Raw genomic sequence first — 20,102 nt, forward strand, 5'->3', positions numbered from 1 at the left:
TGTCGGATGGGGTGGTGCGGGCAGCGTCGCCATGGGCGGCGCTAGGAGTGCGCTCGAGCCCGTCACCGCTCACCTTGAGGGCGCGCGTCGCGTAGTTGGAGGGGCACGTCACATGGGGTGGTGTGGGCAGCTTCAGTGGGGCGCAGCGCCCGGAGTGCGCTCGAGCCCGCCACCACCCACCTCGAGGAGGTGCGCCACCGAGTTGGAGGGGGGCACGTCACGGGTGGGTGGTGCGGTGGCGCGGTGCGAACGACAAGGTGCAGAGTGGTTGAATTGCGGCGGCGTTTGGATAAGGTGCGAAGCGAGTGGGGATAGTGGGCGACAGGGGAGAGGACTGCGTGGCGATGGGGATAAAGGAGTTGGAAACGTTCGCTCCGAGAGACGCCCAGCCCGAACGATTACCGAGCGTGACGTGTCATTAGCTCAGTGCCAACATCCGTAAGATATCTGACGGCAGAAAATACGTCATGGCGGTATTGCTTCGTGTCACATGTGTGACACTTATCATTTGGGTTACTTTATTACATTGATTGATCCACAAGCAAATCTTGATGGGCTGTATTTGGCTTCCAAACACGACCTTATCCGTAACGGGGGAGTCCGTGGCCACCACGAGGCCGTGGGCTTCGCAGGCGGTCCGGGCGGTATATAAAGTATCGTCGGATTACTACCCGGGTACGGAATCGTCTCTGTCCCAAGAGGAATCGGATGCGACTCTGTATCTCGACCTAAAACCGCGGCTCGCCGTCGATCGAGGTGGGCCAGGTGCAGGCGGGCGGCCGGCCGGCCGTACGTGCAAATCATGGAAGGGAAACAACAGTTTGCGCTGAACCTGCCTCCGGGCTACCACTTCACCCCGACGGAAGCCGAGCTCATCGTCCACTACCTTCGCCGGAAGCTGGACGGCCTCCCGCCGCACCTGCCCATCTTCAACGACGTGACGCCCATCACCGACTACCGCCCGGAGCAGATCACAGGTACGTCGGTACTCCCATCCATCATCAGCACACACCGTGACTAGCGTTGGTTTGATTGATTTTTTTTTTTTGACGCTTGATTTGGAATGCAAGCTAAAGCATGATTTGATGTCGCAGATGAGTTCAGGGACTTCGGGGAGGGGGGCCGGTGGTACTTCTTCACCAAGCGGACCCGCAAGTACGCGACGGGCAGCCGGCCGGACCGGACCACGCCGGGCAAGGGCTTCTGGAAGGGCACGGGCCCCGTGAGGGAAATCCCCATCAACCCCGGCGGCAAGCTGGTCGGGCACGCGAGGACGCTGGTGTTCTACACCGGGCCGGACGAGCCCACCTACTGGACCATGTACGAGTACGAGAACCACACCTCCGAGGCAGAGGCCAATGACAAGAACATCGACAAGGTGATTCATCTTAATGGGGTGTTTCCGTTGATCTATTTTATTTCCTCTTCTCTCCTCCATCGCGTGTCCGTCCGTGCGTGCGTACATGACAGGCCGACGAAGATGATACGATTCATAGAGAAAAGCAATTCTCCCATGCATGAGAGAGCCATTGATTTTGCTTAGAGATTAGATGCCAGACGCATTGATTGAGCTTGTACTTTCTTAGATATTTTTCTGACCACATGCAAGCACATTGTTCCAGCTATATTTCACCATCCTATGCTTTTTCATTTTATTTCCAAGGTTAAATCTATTTCATTTTAAACAAAAAATATAACTTATGACCTGTTTGCATTTTTGTGTTTATGATGATGGGAACTTCAAAACGAGACCACTTTTGAATTTACTTCAATAAGTTTTACAATTGTGATTCCCAGCGGAACACAACGGCCATAATGAAACAATAAGATATTTTTACGAAGTAGAACAAAAGTTATTGAATATTTCACATGGAATTAATAAATTTGTATGAAACAAGTTCGACACATGGTGATTTAGTTGTCTAAAAATTTAATTTCCGAAAATATATTCAATAGTAGTCTTGTTTTAAAGATCTTGTTAGTAAAAACACAATTGTGCAAACAGAATGTAAATCAAATTTGTATTTCATTATATACATTAGAACAATTTATTTGAATGTAACTTAGTGAGTAGAGAATACCATGTAGATGTATGTAGGTGGTCGTACACAGCAAAAAAAAAAATGCGGTGGATGCATGCATGGGTGCATGGTAGAAAATCCACTCTCATCTATATGATTTGTTGCATCGCAGCTTGGTGAGTGGGTCTTGTGCACGATACAGAAGAAAAAGGCAGGCGGCAAGGCAGGTGGCAGGAAAAGGAAGGGCAAGGCGCAGAACCGCGCCGATCAAGTCCAGATTCAGAGCGCCGAGGTGCCGGAGACGGCGTGGCCGGAGAATGTTGATGAGGCCTACGTGTTCGACGACCTGGAGCAAACCGGTTGTCCCAGGAAGAGGCCACAGATGCAGCAGCATGAACCGCCGCGCTCAGAGACAATGATGGTAGACGACTATGACTACAATGGTATCCAAGACATCTGGGATGATGAGTACATGCCGATGCCGCCGCCGCCGCCGGAGTATGAGGTGGCGCCTCCTGTTTCAGGTATAGGATACAGCTACAACAGCATGATGTATCAGCCGGCCACCAGCTATCTACATGCTGCGCATTACGCGCTGGAGCAGGATGGGTACGCCGGCGGACATCTCGGCAGCCTCTTGGGCACGGGCAACATTCCATGTACCTACCGGCCGCAGCATTCCTGTGCCGCTGGAACCACCAACTTGCCATGGAGCACGGGGACGACGACGAGCGGCCAGGTAGAGCCGTGAGACCCGCGGTCTCTGGTGCACTTCGGTGTGGTTCGGGGAGCCTATAGAATAGATTTGCCGGATAGTTAGGGGATTTATACGACTTGCAGAGAGCGCTCACTAGGATTAGGGTATGTAGTAATAGTACGGTTTAGGATGTCTGGTTTTTGCGTGTCACCTTTTGTTGTCGAGGTCTGTTTTGCTATCTGCTTTGATTGTGTTTGGTGATCATGGCTGCCTGCTAGTCGATGCCATGATGCGCAGAGGGAAACAGTCGGAAAATACAAGATTAAAACACAGATGGCCAAAGAAAACAGGAATTAGACCTTGGACTTTATTATTTCATATTGAAGTTTAGCAGCATTTTTTTTAGCTAATACATTGATATGCACTTTGGCCACCGTTTATTCTACACGACCTGCCGGGAGCTAGCACGTACGTACGTACTCCTCCTCGATCCACAAACACACTTGCTGGTGGTACACGACTTACTAGTAACTACACCACATCGTAGATTAAGCCAGTACTAAGTACTGGCTTGATGCATGTTTTCTTTGTTTACTTGTACTTATAACTTATTCATTAGGATAAGCGCGTGGATCGCCCGCCGTCCTGTCCGTGCTTAGGGCTTCCGCTTGCGCATGCCAGGGTAGTACCCGCCACCGCCGCCGGTGCTGTTGCCGCCTTCGCCCTCGCCGCCGCCGGGCGGCATGTCGTAGCCGCCTCCTCCCATGCTGCTGTTGCCGCTCATGGCCGGCGCGAACTTGGCCTGGATCCAGTCGACGGTGTCCTTCTCGGTCATGAAGGCCTTGGCGAGGATGAGGTCGCTGATGGGCGGCGTGGACCCGAAGACGGCGTTGGCGATGGTGATCACGCCGGCGTCCTGGCTGCTGAGCGCCGCGATGGCCACGGCGGGCACCTTGCCGTTGTTCACCTGGAAGTGGACGAGCCCCTGTGGGAACACGAATACGTCGCCCTCCACTAGTTGCTTGGTGAAGAGCAGGTTCTTCCCGTCCTGCTGGTTGGAGGTGACGAACCCCACCAGCAGCTGCCCCATGATCACGGTGAGGATCTCGGTGCCGCGGGGGTGTGTGTGCGGCGGGTTCTGCCCGCCGTTGGGCCCGAAGTCGATGCGCGCCATTGAGATGCCCAGCGTGTTCAGCCCCGGCAGCTGCCGCACCGTCACCGGTGTCACCGCCGAGCCCTGAGCGTTCAACATGCCCGGCTTGTTAAGCCCGGGCAAGAAGAAGTCGTTCGCCGTTACCATCTTCATGTTCTTGCACACGAACCCATTCACAATCACTGCATGTATACACAGTTGCACACCAAAGTTATATCTTACCATGTTGCATATTACTACTACAACTCATGACGAATTCTAATGATATATGTCTGGCATTCTAGATGTAATTTCTTTTTCATAAACTTGGTCAAAGTTTGTGATGTTTGACTATTCTAAAAATCTATATTCACTATATTGTGGAAGGAGGGAGTATATTTTATTGGATGCTAGTGATTCGACTAATCTAACTGATAGACACATGGAGAAAGTAAATTGTTCACTTGATGTCCAAGTATGATTTTACATTTGACAAGTTTTCTTGTATTTACCAGTTTTTTTAGAAAATATCTTTAATTGTTGATGTGTAAGAAAGCTACAAAAGAGCATGTGCTTTTACGTGCTATTTGATGAGTAGTATATGTCAAATAAAAAATAATAATAGGAAACACAATATATTGTTTATGCCTGCATATATCGATCATCGTATAACATGTTAAATGTGAAACAATGTCCGACAATTCCAGAGCAAATTAAGATGTAATCTCTTTATGTTTTCACATGAAAAAATAGTAAGAACTTCTCTAAATACAACACATGCAGCTCTCTTCGCCTTTTTGTTAAGATTTAAGAGGAGAAAACAATAGTGTAAAAAGCAGGAGTACTCAATGAGATTAAAAAGTACTCTCTCTGTACTTAAGAGGCAAAATGTATAAGTATAGGAGACATTAGGGGAGGGTATAGCATTTCTCTAGGACCATTGGATGTATAACTGTAAATTTCTACCTGATAAGTGCCACACATGTGGCACAAACACATGGCAACTCCAAACTGATTATGAACTATTTGCCTGCGTCAACAATATTGTTTGAAAAAACCTTTTCCACAAACACTTTTTATGTATATAATTAGTTTTTTGAGGGAATGTATAATTAGTTGAGGCATGCATTATTTCTGCATGATTACTAGCTGGATTTTGCTAAAAAAAAGATTACAAGCTCGATGAAAAATACCGGGCTGCTCAAATCAAAATTATCCCATAAAACTGGTGTATCATAAATTAAAAAAATTGACGCTTGTGATTGCTGACTTAAACATTTGGGACACCTAGGTGCTCAGGCTCCTTGCCTTTCCACCATTTGATTGCATTTAGATGCGTGCTATTGTAATAGGTATAAAAGGTAACTAGTAAATCCATTAGTAACTGCCAATTCTGAAACAATTAGATTTGGAAACAATTATAATGCGTACCATTTAATGGATGTTATTAAACACACCGTGCATGGTAACATATCTTTAGAAGGAAAAAATACTAGTACACATTAGGTATATGGATACTTATTTTATACATGTATGAGTTAGGTATGTATGATTTTTTTTAATTTTTTTTGGGGCACAAATTTATTTATTTAGTATGTACCCGTTATACTTTTGTACGTATATACCCAGAAAATTTAGTACGCACATATTAGATTTTTCTCTGTATATACCCAGAATATTTAGTACTCCCTCCGTTCCTCAATATAAGGTGTACTATTTTTCTAAAAAGTCAAACTTCTCTAAGTTTGACCAAGTTTATAGACAAAAATATCAGTATCTAGAATAGCAAATCATTATCATTAGGTTCATCATAAACTATATTTTTACATTTTATATATTTAGTATTATAAATCTTTATATATTTTGCTATAAAGATGGTCAAACATAGACAATAGTTGACTTTTTGAAAAACTAATACACCTTATATTTAGGAACGGAGGGAGTATGTAGCAATTAGATTAGGTATGCACTGATTCGTTTATTTCACTCATTAGTTTTTTTAGTACGTGTATACCCAGAATATTTAGTATGTAATATGTATATACATAGAATATTTAGTACATACACATTAGATTAGATATGTACGAATTCCCTTATTAGTACATATCTATTAGATTTTTGTGTATGTATATACCTAGAGTACGCAATATATTTTCTTGTATAAGCATACTCATCGTATTTCCATACCTTGACATCAAATTTATGAATACATACCCAGATACAATAAATACATAGGATCGTATGTGGGTATATGTAACACATATTCCTAAAACTAGAAAGATTCATGAATGAGTATATGTATGTATGAAAAAAAATCATGTGTGAGTATCATATATTCCTACAAGTAAAAGAATAATTAGGATCACATTTTATATTATTTGGTCACCTTAATTTGTATAGTAATATTAGCCGTTAAAAGTGTGACCCGGCCTTAATTTGTATAGTAATATTAGCCGTTAAAAGTGTGACCCGGCCTTAATTTAAAGAAATACTAGATACCTTGAAAAGTAAAACTTTACAAAAATGCATAAGAACATCCTTAATATATATACAAACATTTGGGATGATGTCTCGTATTATTTGTCATATCCGATACCTTCAAAAAATAAGAGTCTATATACATACCCCTTTTGTCTCGAAAATAATCATATATGGAAACCAGTAATATGTTAATTTCCTGGAAAGCAATCATTGACCGTTGATAGTTGAAGTGCATGCAAACACAATTTGGAAAGTCAATATGTCATGAATTTTACATCATGCACTACAAATAAGACTCGCTATATTGAGACCTAGGTGCCCAGGCACCTAGATGCCCCACATAATTTACCTATATATATATATATATGATTAAATTTAGGAATAAATATGCTCTAAACTATAACCAATACGTAGACGTCCTACGTGTTTGCACATGCATATGTAGGCATGCAAACATGCTGCATGCACGAAAGTAATTAAGCATGTAATCAATCAGAAGATTAATATATCTGCAGTATATACCAGGGTTCATTATATCAGCAACGCAGAAGTCCTGGAGCTGGGTGGGGTCAGTGGCGAGAACACGAGGCGCCGGAGAGCAGACCATGAATACCACCACAGCAAGCAGTGCAGCCAAGGCGCGGGAAGCCGCCATGGTTTTTCTTACCTAGCTAGCTTCACTAACACAAGACCTAACAATGTCTGTCAGGGTAATTAAGCTGGTGTGTTGAGCTTGGTAATTGTACGCTGGAAGCACGTATCGGGGTGCCTATTTATACAGGCATAAAGGTGGCCGGGGAGTAGTGGGCTAGCTGCATGCTCTACCAACAACATGGTACACTAGCAACAATTATAATCGGTCACTAATATCACCGTGTAGTTTGAGTAAGCATCCACGATACTGCTACTAACATTGCTAGCTTACGTATGATCGGCTGATTATTTCTCACAGCCCCACTAACTGTTTTGTTTATACAGGGTGACCACGTGCGTAATATCCATTGTGGAAATTCATACATGCACCATTTTCGGTGGAAGAGCTTGACAAAGATAATGGTTCCTTTTTGGGTTTTAGTTTGCAGCATGGATCCACTGGTAACTTGCAGAAGCTGGAATTCGAGGACGGTACGTATGATAGTGGGGATTGAACGCCTTGAGGTCGTGGTGACGGAATTCCCGGCTACTAGTTGCTGGCGCACTTGCAGTCGGCTAGCTTTTTTTTTCTTCGATAAAGAACATTTTCATTCATTTGTTATATGGAGTTGATACAACTGCAATGAGCGAATAGAGTGACAACTTTCTACAGAAAATAGAAAAACAAAGCAAGCCTAAGATGAAGGAGGTCCTATTCAAATGTTACACCGCTATCAATGATGGAAGAAAATAAAATTGGTCGTAAACTCCAACTGGGTAGACGTCATCATAAAAACATTCTGCCCACCGGATCTGCAGATGACTAGCTAGCTGATGCACTGATGTTGATTCTACTTTGATCGTCTTTCTTAGTTTCTTTGGTCCGGACTACTGGACGACCATGCTAGTCATGGTCCTTTTGATTTCCTTCATCAATCAAAACTGCTCTTCGAACAAACGTAGTGATGCATTGAGATATGGACTAAATCGTAGGTAGCTCTATACCTACATGTAGATGTTATCTATAGGTGCCACCGAACCTTATTATTGGGTAAAACCATAGGACATGTAATTGTTAGGTTGATCTCTATCCCGTTCGAACCCAACAGGTCGAACGGGCCCCTGACTCGCGCCCTGATCGGGGGCGCCCAACCAAACAATGGTTGGTGGGCCCCTGTCGCCAGCGCAATATAAAGAGGTGGGGTGCCGGGGCACGGATTACGAGGTTGATCGTGCACCACAACACCACCGATACACCAATCCGATCTAGGGTTTGCGCTAGGCCGACGGGAAGCTCCGCCGCCACCACCTCGCCCACACTCCGCCATCACCATGGCCGGTGCTGGATCGAGTTCATCCGCACCAGGAGAAGGTAGGTTACCGGATCTACTAGCCTACTCCGATCACAAGGTTCTATCAATGGTATCAGCCAGATCGGGCTAGTTGATTTCGGTACAGAGAAACAAAAACAGAAAAGAAAAATACCTCCCCTCCCCCAAGAACCCTAGACAGGGCAAAGTAAACCACCGGATTTTGGCCTTGAGCCTCACCGGCAAAGAGCGCCGCCGCACGGCCGCGCCTATTCCTCTCGATCCCCACACGCATCGGCAAGCCGAGGTGCGGGGACGAAGAACCACCGGAGCTAGCAATTGCTCGCGGAAAAGAAAGGAAAAAGACACAAAAAAAGGAGGGAGGTGAGCACCGCGGCCAAATCCCTCGGCGGCGGCGCGCTCACCGCGAGGGAGGACGCGCCACCGGCGAGGAGGATAGCCACGGCGCGATCTGGCCGCGCTCTTCCTCTCGCTGAAATGAAAAACGGGGATCCTCTCTGTCTCTCTTGGAAACGGAGAGGGGAGGGGAAGGGCCTGGCTCATCGGGGTGCCGCCTGGGCTCGCCGCTCCGCCCTGGCTCGCTGCGCCAGCGTGGCTCGTGGAGCCGTCACCGAGCGAGCGGGCGAGAGAGGAGCGAGCGGCCGAGAGCGAGGCGAGCGGCGGGCGGGGGAGGAAATGACTAGGGTTCCCCTCGCCCCCAACCGCATCGATCGTTTTTGATCAGGCGAAAAGCAAGGGCGGCCGTCGGATTCAGATCGACGGTCACGGTGAAACCCTAGTCCCCGACGGGCCTGCTAGGCCGAAAGTAGAGGAGGGAGCAGGCCAGCTGGGCCGCTAGGCCGAAAGCATGGCGAGCCCACAGCAGCGCGCTGGGCGAGGCCACAGCCACGCGCTGGGCCGAGGCCCTAGCCGCGCGTCGGGCCAGCCGCAGTGGGCGCAACTTCGCGCAGGGCCGACACCTTCCACCTTTCTCTGTTATTTTTTACAGAGCAGAGTTTGACGAATTTTGTCCAGTTTTTTTTGGGCAAATTACAGTACGGTTTTCTGTTCAAAACACTCCAACGAAAATTTGTTCAGACAATAGAATAGTAAACAGGAAAAGTTTCTGAAAACGAAAATTGAAAATTTTCAAAAACAGAAAAGTTCATGAATTTTATAAAGAAATAATAAAGTTCATGAATTTTTATTTAGTCAAATAAAAGTTTCTGTAAAAAGTAAAAAGTTCGTGAACTTTTTATTCACGTTTTTCCGCTGCGTAAATAAATAATTAGTGCTCTTTAAAAGAAAATAAAAGTTTAAAAGGAATTATGTTTTTAAGAGCATGTTAAAGTGATTATTAAAATAAATATGATTATGTTATTTTTTATGACCAATGTTATTAATAACATGATCATGTTTTATTATTGAAATTTAAAGGTGCATTTATCTCTAATATTTTGCCCAACGGTAATATAGATTTAATTGCATAGACAATTGTATGTTTAATTTGACCAACGTTAGATTATTGCATATGATTGTTTTATTGATGTCACTTAAATTGTGATTTCAGGAGGCTTTCACTTGATGAGTTGCCTAAAAGAAGTTCTGACACTCAGAGGTGACAACCACACTGAGTGGAGGAAGAAAGTTGAACTGACATTTATTTGTGCTGATCTTGACTGGGTTGTGGTGAAACCACAGCCGGTCAGACCCACAGAGCCAGTAAGAGAGGCCAGTGATGATGATGCTGCATGGGCTAAAAAGAAGGGGGACTATGCTCCTTTGGAGCAGTCCTACCTCATAGATAACCAAAAATGGGTCAATGCAAACAAAAAGTGCATGGCTTTTATAAAGAATACAATTGAGAGCGCCATTGTGGGCTCCATTCTAGAGTGCACTTCCGCAGGGGAGTTGCTTACAAAGATAAAGAGCCAGTTCACTGGCTCTTCAAAGATCTATGCCACCCAGGTGTTAGAGCAACTGGTGACAGAACGCTACACAGGTGGTAGTCATGGAATAAGAGAGCACATCCTCAGGATGAGTAATATGGCAGCAAAGCTCAAGCCCATGGATGCGGATCTGGAGATCAAACCAGCACTCCTGGTCCACCTGGTCATGGCTTCACTGCCACAGGAGTTTGCAACTTTTGTTGTAAACTATAATATGTCACTTGGAACATGGGACATTGAAAAGACAATAGCAATGTGTGTCCAAGAAGAGGACAGACTCAAAGCCGCACATGGTGGTTCAATCAACTATGTGAAGGATTGGAAGAAAAAGAACTACAATCAAAACAACAAAAGTTCTCCTTCAAAGAATGGAAAAGCCCCCTATCAGCATCAGCATCAGCAACAACCTTTCTCAGTGGACAAAGACACGTGTCTCCACTGCAAGCAGAAAGGGTATTACAAGAAAGACTGCGCTGCTTGGCTGAAGTCAGTCATGGCAAAAAGAGGTAACAATATAGTTTCATTTGTCAATGAATCCTTGTATACACAGTTTTCAAAATCCATTTGGTGGATTGATTCCGGAGCAACTGTTCATGTTGCAAATTCTTTACAGGGATTCCATTCGACGCGAACTACGCTAAGAAGCGAAAGACGCATTGAAGTGGCAAACGGAGTTGAAGCAAAAGTTGAAGCTGTCGGTGATATCTCCTTGGAGTTAGCTGGCGGATTCAATCTTCTACTTAGAGATGTTTTATTTGTTCCATCATGTCATAGAAACTTAATTAGTGTTTCTTGTTTGGACAAAGATAATTATGAATGTCATTTTGGACATGGCAAGTGTGCCATTGGTATAATAATGCTTATGTGGGTGATGCTTTACTACATGATGAGCTTTATTTGTTATCACTTCGTGAAAAAGTTTATTCCGTTTGCAATGTGAAAGAAAATGTTTCCGTGTCGAATAAAGAGCAAAAGAAAAGAAAAAGAACATTCGACTCATCGAAATTATGGCACTGTCGCTTGGGCCATATTTCGAAGGGGAGAATAGAAAGATTAGTCAAAAGTGAAATTCTTCCTCCGTTAGAATTTTCAGACTTAGAGCAATGCATAGATTGCGTTAAAGGAAAGTACGTAAAACAAATCAAAAAAGGTACAATCCATAGCACAGGCACACTAGAAATCATCCACACTGATATTTGTGGACCATTTCCGGTGAAAAGTGTGGATGGATATGACTCGTTCATAACATTCACAGATGACTACTCTCTCTATGGATATATTTATCCAATCAAAGAAAGATCTGAAGCATTGGATAAGTTTAAAATATTCAAAGCTGAAGTTGAAAATCGGCATGATAAAAGAATAAAGATAGTTAGGTCCGACCGTGGGGGAGAGTACTACGGTCGGCACACTCCATATGGCCAAGTCCCTGGACCTTTTGCAAAGTTCTTGCAGGAGACTGGCATAGTTGCCCAGTATTCAATGCGGGGCGAACCTCAGCAAAATGAAGTAGCTGAAAGACGCAACCGTACACTTATGGATATGGTGCACAGCATGATGAGTTATTCCAACTTGCCATTGGGATTATGGATGGAGGCGCTTAAAACCGCCATTCACATTCTCAATAGAGTACCAAGCAAGTCGGTGCCCAAAACACCGTACGAGCTATGGACAGGAAGGGTGCCATCCCTACAACACTTCAGGGTGTGGGGGTGCCCTGCCGAGGCCAAAATGTTTAATCCAAACATTGAAAAGTTAGATCCCAAAACAATGAGTTGCCACTTTATTGGCTATCCAGACAGATCAAAGGGTTTTCGTTTCTACTGCCCAGACAGATATACAAAGTTTGTAGAAACGAGACATGAAGTCTTCTTAGAGGACGAAATGATGAGGCGGAGCTTGGTAGCTCGGAAAATTGATCTTGAGGAGAAGAGGGTGCATGCACCTAATCCGATGATTCAGGAGCCATTTTTCTCACTACCAGTTGCAACTCCACCCATGACAACTATGGGGGCAGACCCGGAACCTGTCCGTCAGGAGCCGACTGAACCCATTATTGAGCATGAAAGGGAGGTGCAGCAGCAAATTTTAGAAGAAGTGCCAGAAGTTGAGGCACAAAATGTGCCAGAAACTGAGGCCCTTAGAAGGTCTACAAGACCAAGAAAGTCAGTTATTTCTACTGACTTTAAAGTTTATAACACAGAAATGGTTCATATGGAAAAAGATCCCACCTCATATGAAGAAGCCATGAGAAGCCCTCATTCATCGATGTGGATGAAGGCAATGGAGGACGAGATGAAATCAATGAGTTCCAAAGATGTTTGGGACTTAGAGGAAATTCCTAAAGGAGCCAAATCAGTAGGCTGCAAATGGGTCTACAAAATTAAGTATGACTCTAAAGGGAATATAGAAAAATATAAAGCACGACTCGTGGCAAAAGGATTTACACAAAGAGAAGGAATAGATTACAAAGAGACATTTTCTCCGGTCTCATGTAAGGATTCCTTCAGAATCATAATGGTATTAGTTGCTCATTTTGATTTAGAGTTACATCAAATGGATGTAAAGACGGCATTTCTAAACGGAGATTTAAAAGAAAATGTCTACATGAAACAGCCCAAGGGTTTTATCATGGAAGGCAAGGAAAATATGGGATGCCGCCTAAAGAAATCCATTTATGGATTAAAGCAAGCCTCTAGGCAGTGGTATTTAAAGTTTAATCAAACGATTAAAAGTTTTGGATTTAAAGAAAATATTGAGGATAACTGCATTTATGCAAAGTTTAAAAATGGGAAATATATTTTCCTAATCTTGTATGTGGATGACATTCTGCTTGCTAGCAGTGATGTTAGTCTACTACAAGAAACAAAGAAGTTCTTATCCTCGAATTTTGACATAACAGATCTTGGTGAAGCATCATATGTTTTGGGCATAGAAATTCACCGAGATAGAAACAATGGAGTCTTAGGACTATCGCAGAAAGCATATTTGGAGAAGGTTCTTAAAAGGTATAATATGCATGCGAGTAAAGCCACACCTGCTCCTATAGTTAAGGGTGATAATTTTGGGAAATTTCAATGTCCCAAGAATCAGTATGAGATCGATCAAATGAATGGAGTACCATATGCTTCGGCAGTTGGCAGCTTACAGTATGCACAAATATGCACTCGCCCTGACTTAGCCTTTATCACCGGGGTACTCGGTAGATATCAAGAGAATCCAGGCATAGAGCACTAGAAGATGGTAAAGAAAGCATTGCGTTATGCGCAAGGCACGAAGGACTACATGCTAACATACAGGAGATCTGATTCCCTACAGATAAAAGGGTATTCAGACGCAGATTTTGCGGGGGACAAAGATGATAGAAAATCCACGTCAGGATACGTATTCACCCTCGCTGGGGGAGCTATTTCGTGGAAAAGCTCCAAACAGTCGACAGTTGCATCATCCACGATGTATGCAGAATTCATAGCATGCTTCGAAGCCACGGGGCAGGCGATATGGCTAAAGAAATTTGTACCCGACTTGAAAGTGGTAGATTGTATTCACAAACCACTAAAGATGTACTGCAACAATCAGCCCGCGGTATTTTACGCTCACAACAACAAGTCGAGTAATGCTGCCAAAACAATAGAGATAAAGTACTATGTTGTGAAAGATAAAATCCAGGATCAAACTATAAGTCTCGAGCATATAAAGACAAAAGATATGCTTGCGGATCCGCTAACGAAAGGCTTACCACCCAATGTGTTCAAGGAACACTTAGCCGGCATGGGTTCACTGGACGGTAGTCAACACAAAGTCGACTCGATCCATCCTTCTTCTTCACAAAAAGAACTCCACAACCCCACGGAGAAGTACTAGGCCGGATGAGACCCAATCTTTCTTGCTCATCGAGTTGTTTCTTCAACTCCTTCAACTCTTCGGGGCCGAGCTTGTAGGGACGTTTGCACACAGGTTCCGTACCGGGCTCAAGTTCAATAACAAATTCAACCGGCCGGTTTGGAGGCATCCCTGGAAGTTCTTCTGGAAAAACGTCTTGATACTCACAAACAACCGGAATCTGCGAAATAGCATCCAATTCACCCTTCTCATTGAGAGAAAACAACCGGATGGTATTATCCCGAGCAGCAAAGACAATTACATCCTCAGACGAATGAGTCAGTTAAATCTGCCTGGCTGCACAATCAAGCTGAGCTTTATGCTTAGAGAGCCAGTCCATCCCAAGAATAAGATCAATGTCAGAATTGCCGAGAACCACCGGAGAAGAGAGAAACTTGCAGTCGCCCAAAGTGATTGTAACATCCGGAACACACACTCGAGATGTCAAGAGGCTGGCCGGAGAGTCAATAGACAACGGTCTCGGCAACATTTGAGTAACAAAATCATGCTTGGAATCAAAAGGTCTCGAGATGAAACAATGCGATGCAGCAGTGTCAAAAAGAACTTTTGCAGGAATATCATTAACAGGAAGGTTACCCATGATCACATCTGAAGAATCCTCTGCCTGAGCTGCATTCACCATATTGACCTTGGCATGCTTGGGGTTGTGCTTGACCACAGCTGTACTTGTCGATCTGACAGGAGGAGGAGGAGGAGGAAGACGCCTCTGGTTGGTACACTTGTTGGCATAGTGACCCTTCTGTTGGCACTTGTTGCACGTGACCTCTGAAAGCGGACGGTGATACGGAGCACTCGGTCTTGGCGCTTGAGACGAAGACTTGTTCTGAAAGCCTGGGTTGGGTGGGTGGGAGAAACCACTGCCACCTTTGCTCTTCTGCTGATACGGCTGACGGAACGGAGGAGGAGGAAGCCAATACTTTTGCTGCTTGACCACTTGAGTAGAGGAAGACGGAGTAACATCTCTGGCACACTTCCTGGAAGCATCACACCTCCTCTGAGCAGCCTCTTGCTTCAGTGCCATGTTGTAGAACTCATCGTATCTCAACGGCTCAAAGAGGACAAGAGCGAGCTGAATTTCCTCACGAAGACCACCCCTGAACTGATAGATCATGCTCTTCTCATCAGGAACATCCTGCTTGGCAAAACGGGCGAGCTTCTGGAACAACTTGTTGTAGTCATAGACAGACAAAGATCCTTGCTTCAGATTGCGGAATTCCTGACGCTTACTTTCAACCACACTTTGAGGAATGTGATGAGCGCGGAAATCTTGACGGAAATCATCCCAAGTGATCAAACGTCCACCTCTGGAATCCTTGTACTGCTGGAACCACTCTGCAGCCTGATCTTTGAGCGGGAAAGAAGCGAACTTGACGAAATCTTCAGGCCTGACGTTGCTGCATTCAAAATGCTTGCCCAGATCCACTAGCCAATCGTCAGCATCGATAGCCTCAACACAATTGCTGAACGTCTTTGGACTATTTGCGAGGAACTGGTTCAGAGTAGCAAAGTGGTGCTGATTATGGCCTTGATTCCCTTGACTGCCTTGATTGCGCTCTTGGAGAATTTGCATGATCAACTGTGTGTTTGCATTAGTAGCGGCCATCACAGCTTGCCATGCTTCCAGAGGAGGCGGAGGTGGAGGCGGATCAGGATTCGGAGTCGTGCGCGTTGGAGGAGCCATCCTGAACAGGTTGACCACCATTAGCACACAAATAGACAAGTATTGAAGCTGAATCCAACGGAATGAAATTGCAACATAAAGTCTTCACATCCGAACAAAATGAACGAATGCATTTCTCTTGAAGTGGTCACATATCCATAAATTGCGAAGCCACGAAGAATTAAGGTAGAGAAATAAATCAACAAGGTACGGATCAAGAACGAATAATCGGTAAGAAATCCCAATCTCAAACCAATATCCGTGGAAGAAGAACTAGAGCTACTAGAATTCCCACCTATGAAATTCCCGAACCTTTCTGGTTATGCAATCAGGTGTTGGGGATACAGGGGAAGCATAATATCTCACCCAAACTAGCAAATCCTACATCCAGCTGTATCCATCCTTCAACACATAACCAAGAAAACTTCGGAAACCATCTACCTCAACCTTCGAAAAGCATCCGTTATACAAGTTATGGCGATACTCCCGAACTCCCGCCCCAGTACTGGGTGGCGTCGAGGTTATCTCACCAACGAACTGCATAAAAGAGATTTTTGATGTCGGCGAACATATCTCAAGTATACCAGAATTGCAACGATAAAATTGTGACGACAACACCTCGGAGCTCAACTCCCCGGGACACTGCCACAACCCCTAAAGACAGGAGGCACCAAGAACAATGTTCTCGTCACAAAACCATCGGAACAAAACCAAGATACTCGCGTGATCCTAAAATTTTTTTAGTGAAATTTGAGAAGAGAAGAGTCAAAACTCTACGTCAGGATGCCTTACCAGAGCGATGAGGAGACTGGGAAGTAAAAAGAATTCCTAAGCTCTCCGATATATAATTCCTAAGGACTCAAAACATTTTTTTCTAGACACAACTCGGTTGCTAAAAACGATCAAGCAATGGGGGCTCCTAAGGTCGGGGAAGGCTCTGATGACCAACTTGTAACGCCCTCGATGCGGCTATATCTCCCACGTGTCGAGGCACGACTTAGAGGCATAACCGCATTGAAAGCAATGTCGCAAGTCGGGAAATCGTTACACATCCCATGTAATACATAATAAAAGGGGGAGATAACATAGTTGGCTTACACTCGCCACGTCACATCAGAGTACATAAATAACATCCATCATACAAATCACTCATGGCCCGACTACGGTGCCAAAATAGAAAAGACCCCCAACATGCGACAGGGCCCTGAATCGATAACCCCAACTAGGCACCACTACTGATCATCCGGAAAAGACACGTAGTATCGCTGAGAGTCCTCGTCGAACTCCCACTTGAGTTCGTAATCGTCAACTAGAGCAGAAACACCTGGACCTGCATCTGGAGTTGTAGTATCTGTGAGCCACAGGGACTTAGCAATCTCACACCCACGCGATCAAGACTATTTGAGCTTATAGGACAGGTACGGCAATATAAGTGGAGCTGCAGCAAGCGACTAGCATATATGGTGGCTAACTTATACGCAAATGAGAGCGAGAAGAGAAGACGAAGCACGAGCGAGAAGCTAAAGGAACATCCTGCGCAAGCATAACTCCAACACCGTGTCCACTTCCCGAACTCCGCCGAGAAGGGGCCATCACGGTAACACACACGGTTGATTCATTTTAATTAAGTTTAGTTAAAGTTATCTACAACCGGACATTAACAAATTCCCATCTGCCCATAACCGCGGGCACGGCTTTCGAAAGATCAATCCCTGCAGGGGGTCCCAACTTAGCCCATAACAAGCTCTCACGGTCAACGAAGGAATAGACCTCCACCCAAGACACACCGATCAGACTCGGTATCTCGGTACAACAAGATGATTCGACAGGTTAAAACAAGTCTAGCAACACCGCCCGAATGTGCCGACAAATCCCGATAGGAGCTGCACATATCTCTTTCTCAGGGCACACTCAGATGAGCAATCCGTACAACTAAAACCAACCCTTGAGTTTCCCCGAGGTGGCGCTGCACAGGGCTCTAGTTCGGACCAACACTCAAAGGAGCACTGGCCCGTGGGGGGCTAAAATAAAGATGACCCTCGGGCTCCGGAAACCCAAGGGAAAAAGGGGGGGTAGGCGGCAAATGATAAAACCAATGTTGGGCATTGCTGGAGAAGCTTTAATCAAGGCGAACTATCAAGGGGTTCCCATTATAGCCCAACCGCGTAAGGGACGCAACAATCCGGGAACATAACACCGATATGACGGAAACTAGGGCGGCAAGAGTGGAACAAAACACTAGGCGAGAGGCCGAGCCTTCCACCCTTTACCAAGTATATAGATGCATTAAGATAACATAGCAATATAATGATATCCCAACAAGTAAATAAATGTTCCAACAAGGAACGGCTCCAATCTTCACCTGCAGCTAACAACGCTATAAGAAGGGCTGAGCAAAGCGGTAACATAGCCAATCAACGGTTTGCTAGGACAATGGTGGGTTAGAGGTTCAATCATGCAATTGGGAGGCTGACAAGCAAATGGTAGGCATCGTAGCAGTGGCAAAGCAAAAGAGCGAGCAAACTAGCATAGCAAAGATAGTAGTGATTTCGAGGGTATGCTCATCTTGCCTGCAAAGCTGTCAGAGGTGACTGGATCCTCAAAAGCACACTCAACGGGCTCCTCGTTAGCGAACTCGTCTCCCGGCTCTACCCAACAACACAAACAAGCAACAAGGATACAATCAACCACGTGCAAGGGCAACAATAATATGCAAAGACGGTATGCTATGCGGGATGCGATGCGGGATGCAAAATGCAAGACGTGACAGAAAGTGCATGAACTTGGCCTCAACTTGGAAAACTAAGTGTGCCACTGGATAGAGGGGAAGAAATCACCTGAAAACGATATAAAGATCATAGGAATCGGAGCTACGGTTTGGAAATGGCGAGCGTTTTACGAAACGAACCGATCTGCGATATACAGCAAGTAGGCTCCTAAATGCAACGAAATGAACATGCTACAGCCACCCAACATGAAAACAAAATACATGGCAGTGATTTACACAATATGGTTAACAAAACACTAGCACTGAGCCATAGGCAAATTCATCCATCAAGAGGTTCAAACAAGCATGGAAAAAATGAATATGCAAAACAGATTCCAGACTTAGTGAAATTAACACTAGCCTGAAATTTCAGATCACGAAGCCCTCTTCGGAGCAGAAAAACAACATGATACAAAACCTGAACAGGACAAGTAAGAACATGGCATGGAGCTACTCAATAAGCTTAACAAAACACCCAAAGTGACCTGGGGCCAAAAGGGTTCACAAAATACTCTACCGAGCTCACGAACATAGCTCGAACACAATCAGTTTTCAGACTTAGTGAAAACTGAGGCATGCAGAAATTTAACTCACGAAGGCATGTAAACGAGCTCGATGCACTCACTACGCTGCAAGTCATGGCAAGGAAAGAATATAACCAGCAAGAAGGCACAATGTTCTAGCTACACATGGCAAGAATAAAGGCATAGCATGCATGGAACACTAACGGTAGCATCGGCAAAATCGCAAACAAGTTGACGATCTGCCTAGATTAACAACGAAGCAAAATTGAGCTTGATTGAGTCAACCTAGAGCACTCCACATATGTAAAAAAAGACATGGATGGATAGAGGATAACATAAATATCAAAACTCCCATATTGATCATCCTCAAAAGAGGCACGAATCACTAGGAAACAAGCTGGACATATAGCATCATGAACTAAAATATCCCAGACTTAGTGAAAATCACTAAGTCTCTGAAATCAGCAATCTCAGGTACCTCTCTTCGCAAGCTTGCACAAGACAACACACACATCCTAAAAATGCATGGGTGGCACCTCTGGAAAGAAGACAAAACGCTTAACAATTCATCCCAAAGGGGCACAGGCATATCATGCACGAATTAAACATGGCAAAAATGACAAAAGTGCATGATGAACTAACGGATCTGCAATTTAACTCACGAAGCCTCCTTCTAACAGCATTTTGGGCATCAAGATGACCTCAAATGCAAATGATGCAATGGAATGAAATAATGTACATGTCGAGGCGAAGATTTTGATATATCATATGCCCAAAACAGAGCTACGGTTGCGGTGATACAAGCGGTCAAACATAGCACGAAAAACTAGGGTTAGGGGGAGAGAAGTCAACCGAAACGACCCAGATCAAGATCTGGCGCGGTTTACGGAGTTCGCCGGAAACACTGTAGCTGCTCGCCGGAGTTGCGCCGGAGAGGCCCAGGAGCTCGCCGGAGCTCGGGGAAGAGGCCGGGGAGGTCGGGGTCGCCGAATCTGGCACTCCCGCGGCCGGATCTGGCCGGAGAC

General features: G+C 45.0%; 3 protein-coding genes across 3 annotated transcripts; 2 read left to right on the plus strand and 1 right to left on the minus strand.

Annotated features, from left to right (window-relative positions):
* The first annotated feature begins 629 nt into the window (after positions 1 to 629).
* Positions 630 to 2,956, plus strand: LOC123042085 (NAC transcription factor 32-like). Its single transcript, XM_044464606.1, has 3 exons — positions 630 to 977; positions 1,095 to 1,378; positions 2,194 to 2,956. Exons 1-3 carry the CDS (start codon positions 803 to 805, stop codon positions 2,770 to 2,772), a joined length of 1,038 nt encoding a protein of 345 aa, XP_044320541.1. The 5' UTR covers positions 630 to 802; the 3' UTR covers positions 2,773 to 2,956.
* A 151-nt stretch (positions 2,957 to 3,107) lies between these two features.
* Positions 3,108 to 7,077, minus strand: LOC123042086 (germin-like protein 4-1). Its single transcript, XM_044464607.1, has 2 exons — positions 6,854 to 7,077; positions 3,108 to 4,053 (listed from the first exon to the last, which is right to left on the minus strand). Exons 1-2 carry the CDS (start codon positions 6,984 to 6,986, stop codon positions 3,374 to 3,376), a joined length of 813 nt encoding a protein of 270 aa, XP_044320542.1. The 5' UTR covers positions 6,987 to 7,077; the 3' UTR covers positions 3,108 to 3,373.
* A 3,161-nt stretch (positions 7,078 to 10,238) lies between these two features.
* LOC123042087 (uncharacterized) lies at positions 10,239 to 11,060 on the plus strand. The gene is made up of 2 exons (XM_044464609.1): positions 10,239 to 10,729; positions 10,837 to 11,060. Exons 1-2 carry the CDS (start codon positions 10,312 to 10,314, stop codon positions 10,881 to 10,883), a joined length of 465 nt encoding a protein of 154 aa, XP_044320544.1. The 5' UTR covers positions 10,239 to 10,311; the 3' UTR covers positions 10,884 to 11,060.
* The last annotated feature ends 9,042 nt before the right edge of the window (positions 11,061 to 20,102 follow it).

Source organism: Triticum aestivum, chromosome 2B (genome assembly GCF_018294505.1).
Source record: "Triticum aestivum cultivar Chinese Spring chromosome 2B, IWGSC CS RefSeq v2.1, whole genome shotgun sequence".
Taxonomy (NCBI): domain Eukaryota; kingdom Viridiplantae; phylum Streptophyta; class Magnoliopsida; order Poales; family Poaceae; genus Triticum; species Triticum aestivum.

What these genes read in the sequence shown, in the direction of transcription:
- LOC123042087 (XM_044464609.1), top strand. Translation starts at nt 10,312, where the DNA reads ATGAGTAATATGGCAGCAAAGCTCAAGCCCATGGATGCGGATCTGGAG. An exon ending in GTCAGTCATGGCAAAAAGAG is followed by an intron (nt 10,730 to 10,836) that starts GTAACAATATAG and finishes AATTCTTTACAG; the next exon opens with GGATTCCATTCGACGCGAAC.
- LOC123042085 (XM_044464606.1), top strand. Translation starts at nt 803, where the DNA reads ATGGAAGGGAAACAACAGTTTGCGCTGAACCTGCCTCCGGGCTACCAC. An exon ending in CCGCCCGGAGCAGATCACAG is followed by an intron (nt 978 to 1,094) that starts GTACGTCGGTAC and finishes TTGATGTCGCAG; the next exon opens with ATGAGTTCAGGGACTTCGGG. An exon ending in ATGACAAGAACATCGACAAG is followed by an intron (nt 1,379 to 2,193) that starts GTGATTCATCTT and finishes GTTGCATCGCAG; the next exon opens with CTTGGTGAGTGGGTCTTGTG.
- LOC123042086 (XM_044464607.1), bottom strand. Translation starts at nt 6,986, where the DNA reads ATGGCGGCTTCCCGCGCCTTGGCTGCACTGCTTGCTGTGGTGGTATTC. An exon ending in TGCTGATATAATGAACCCTG is followed by an intron (nt 4,054 to 6,853) that starts GTATATACTGCA and finishes GTATACATGCAG; the next exon opens with TGATTGTGAATGGGTTCGTG.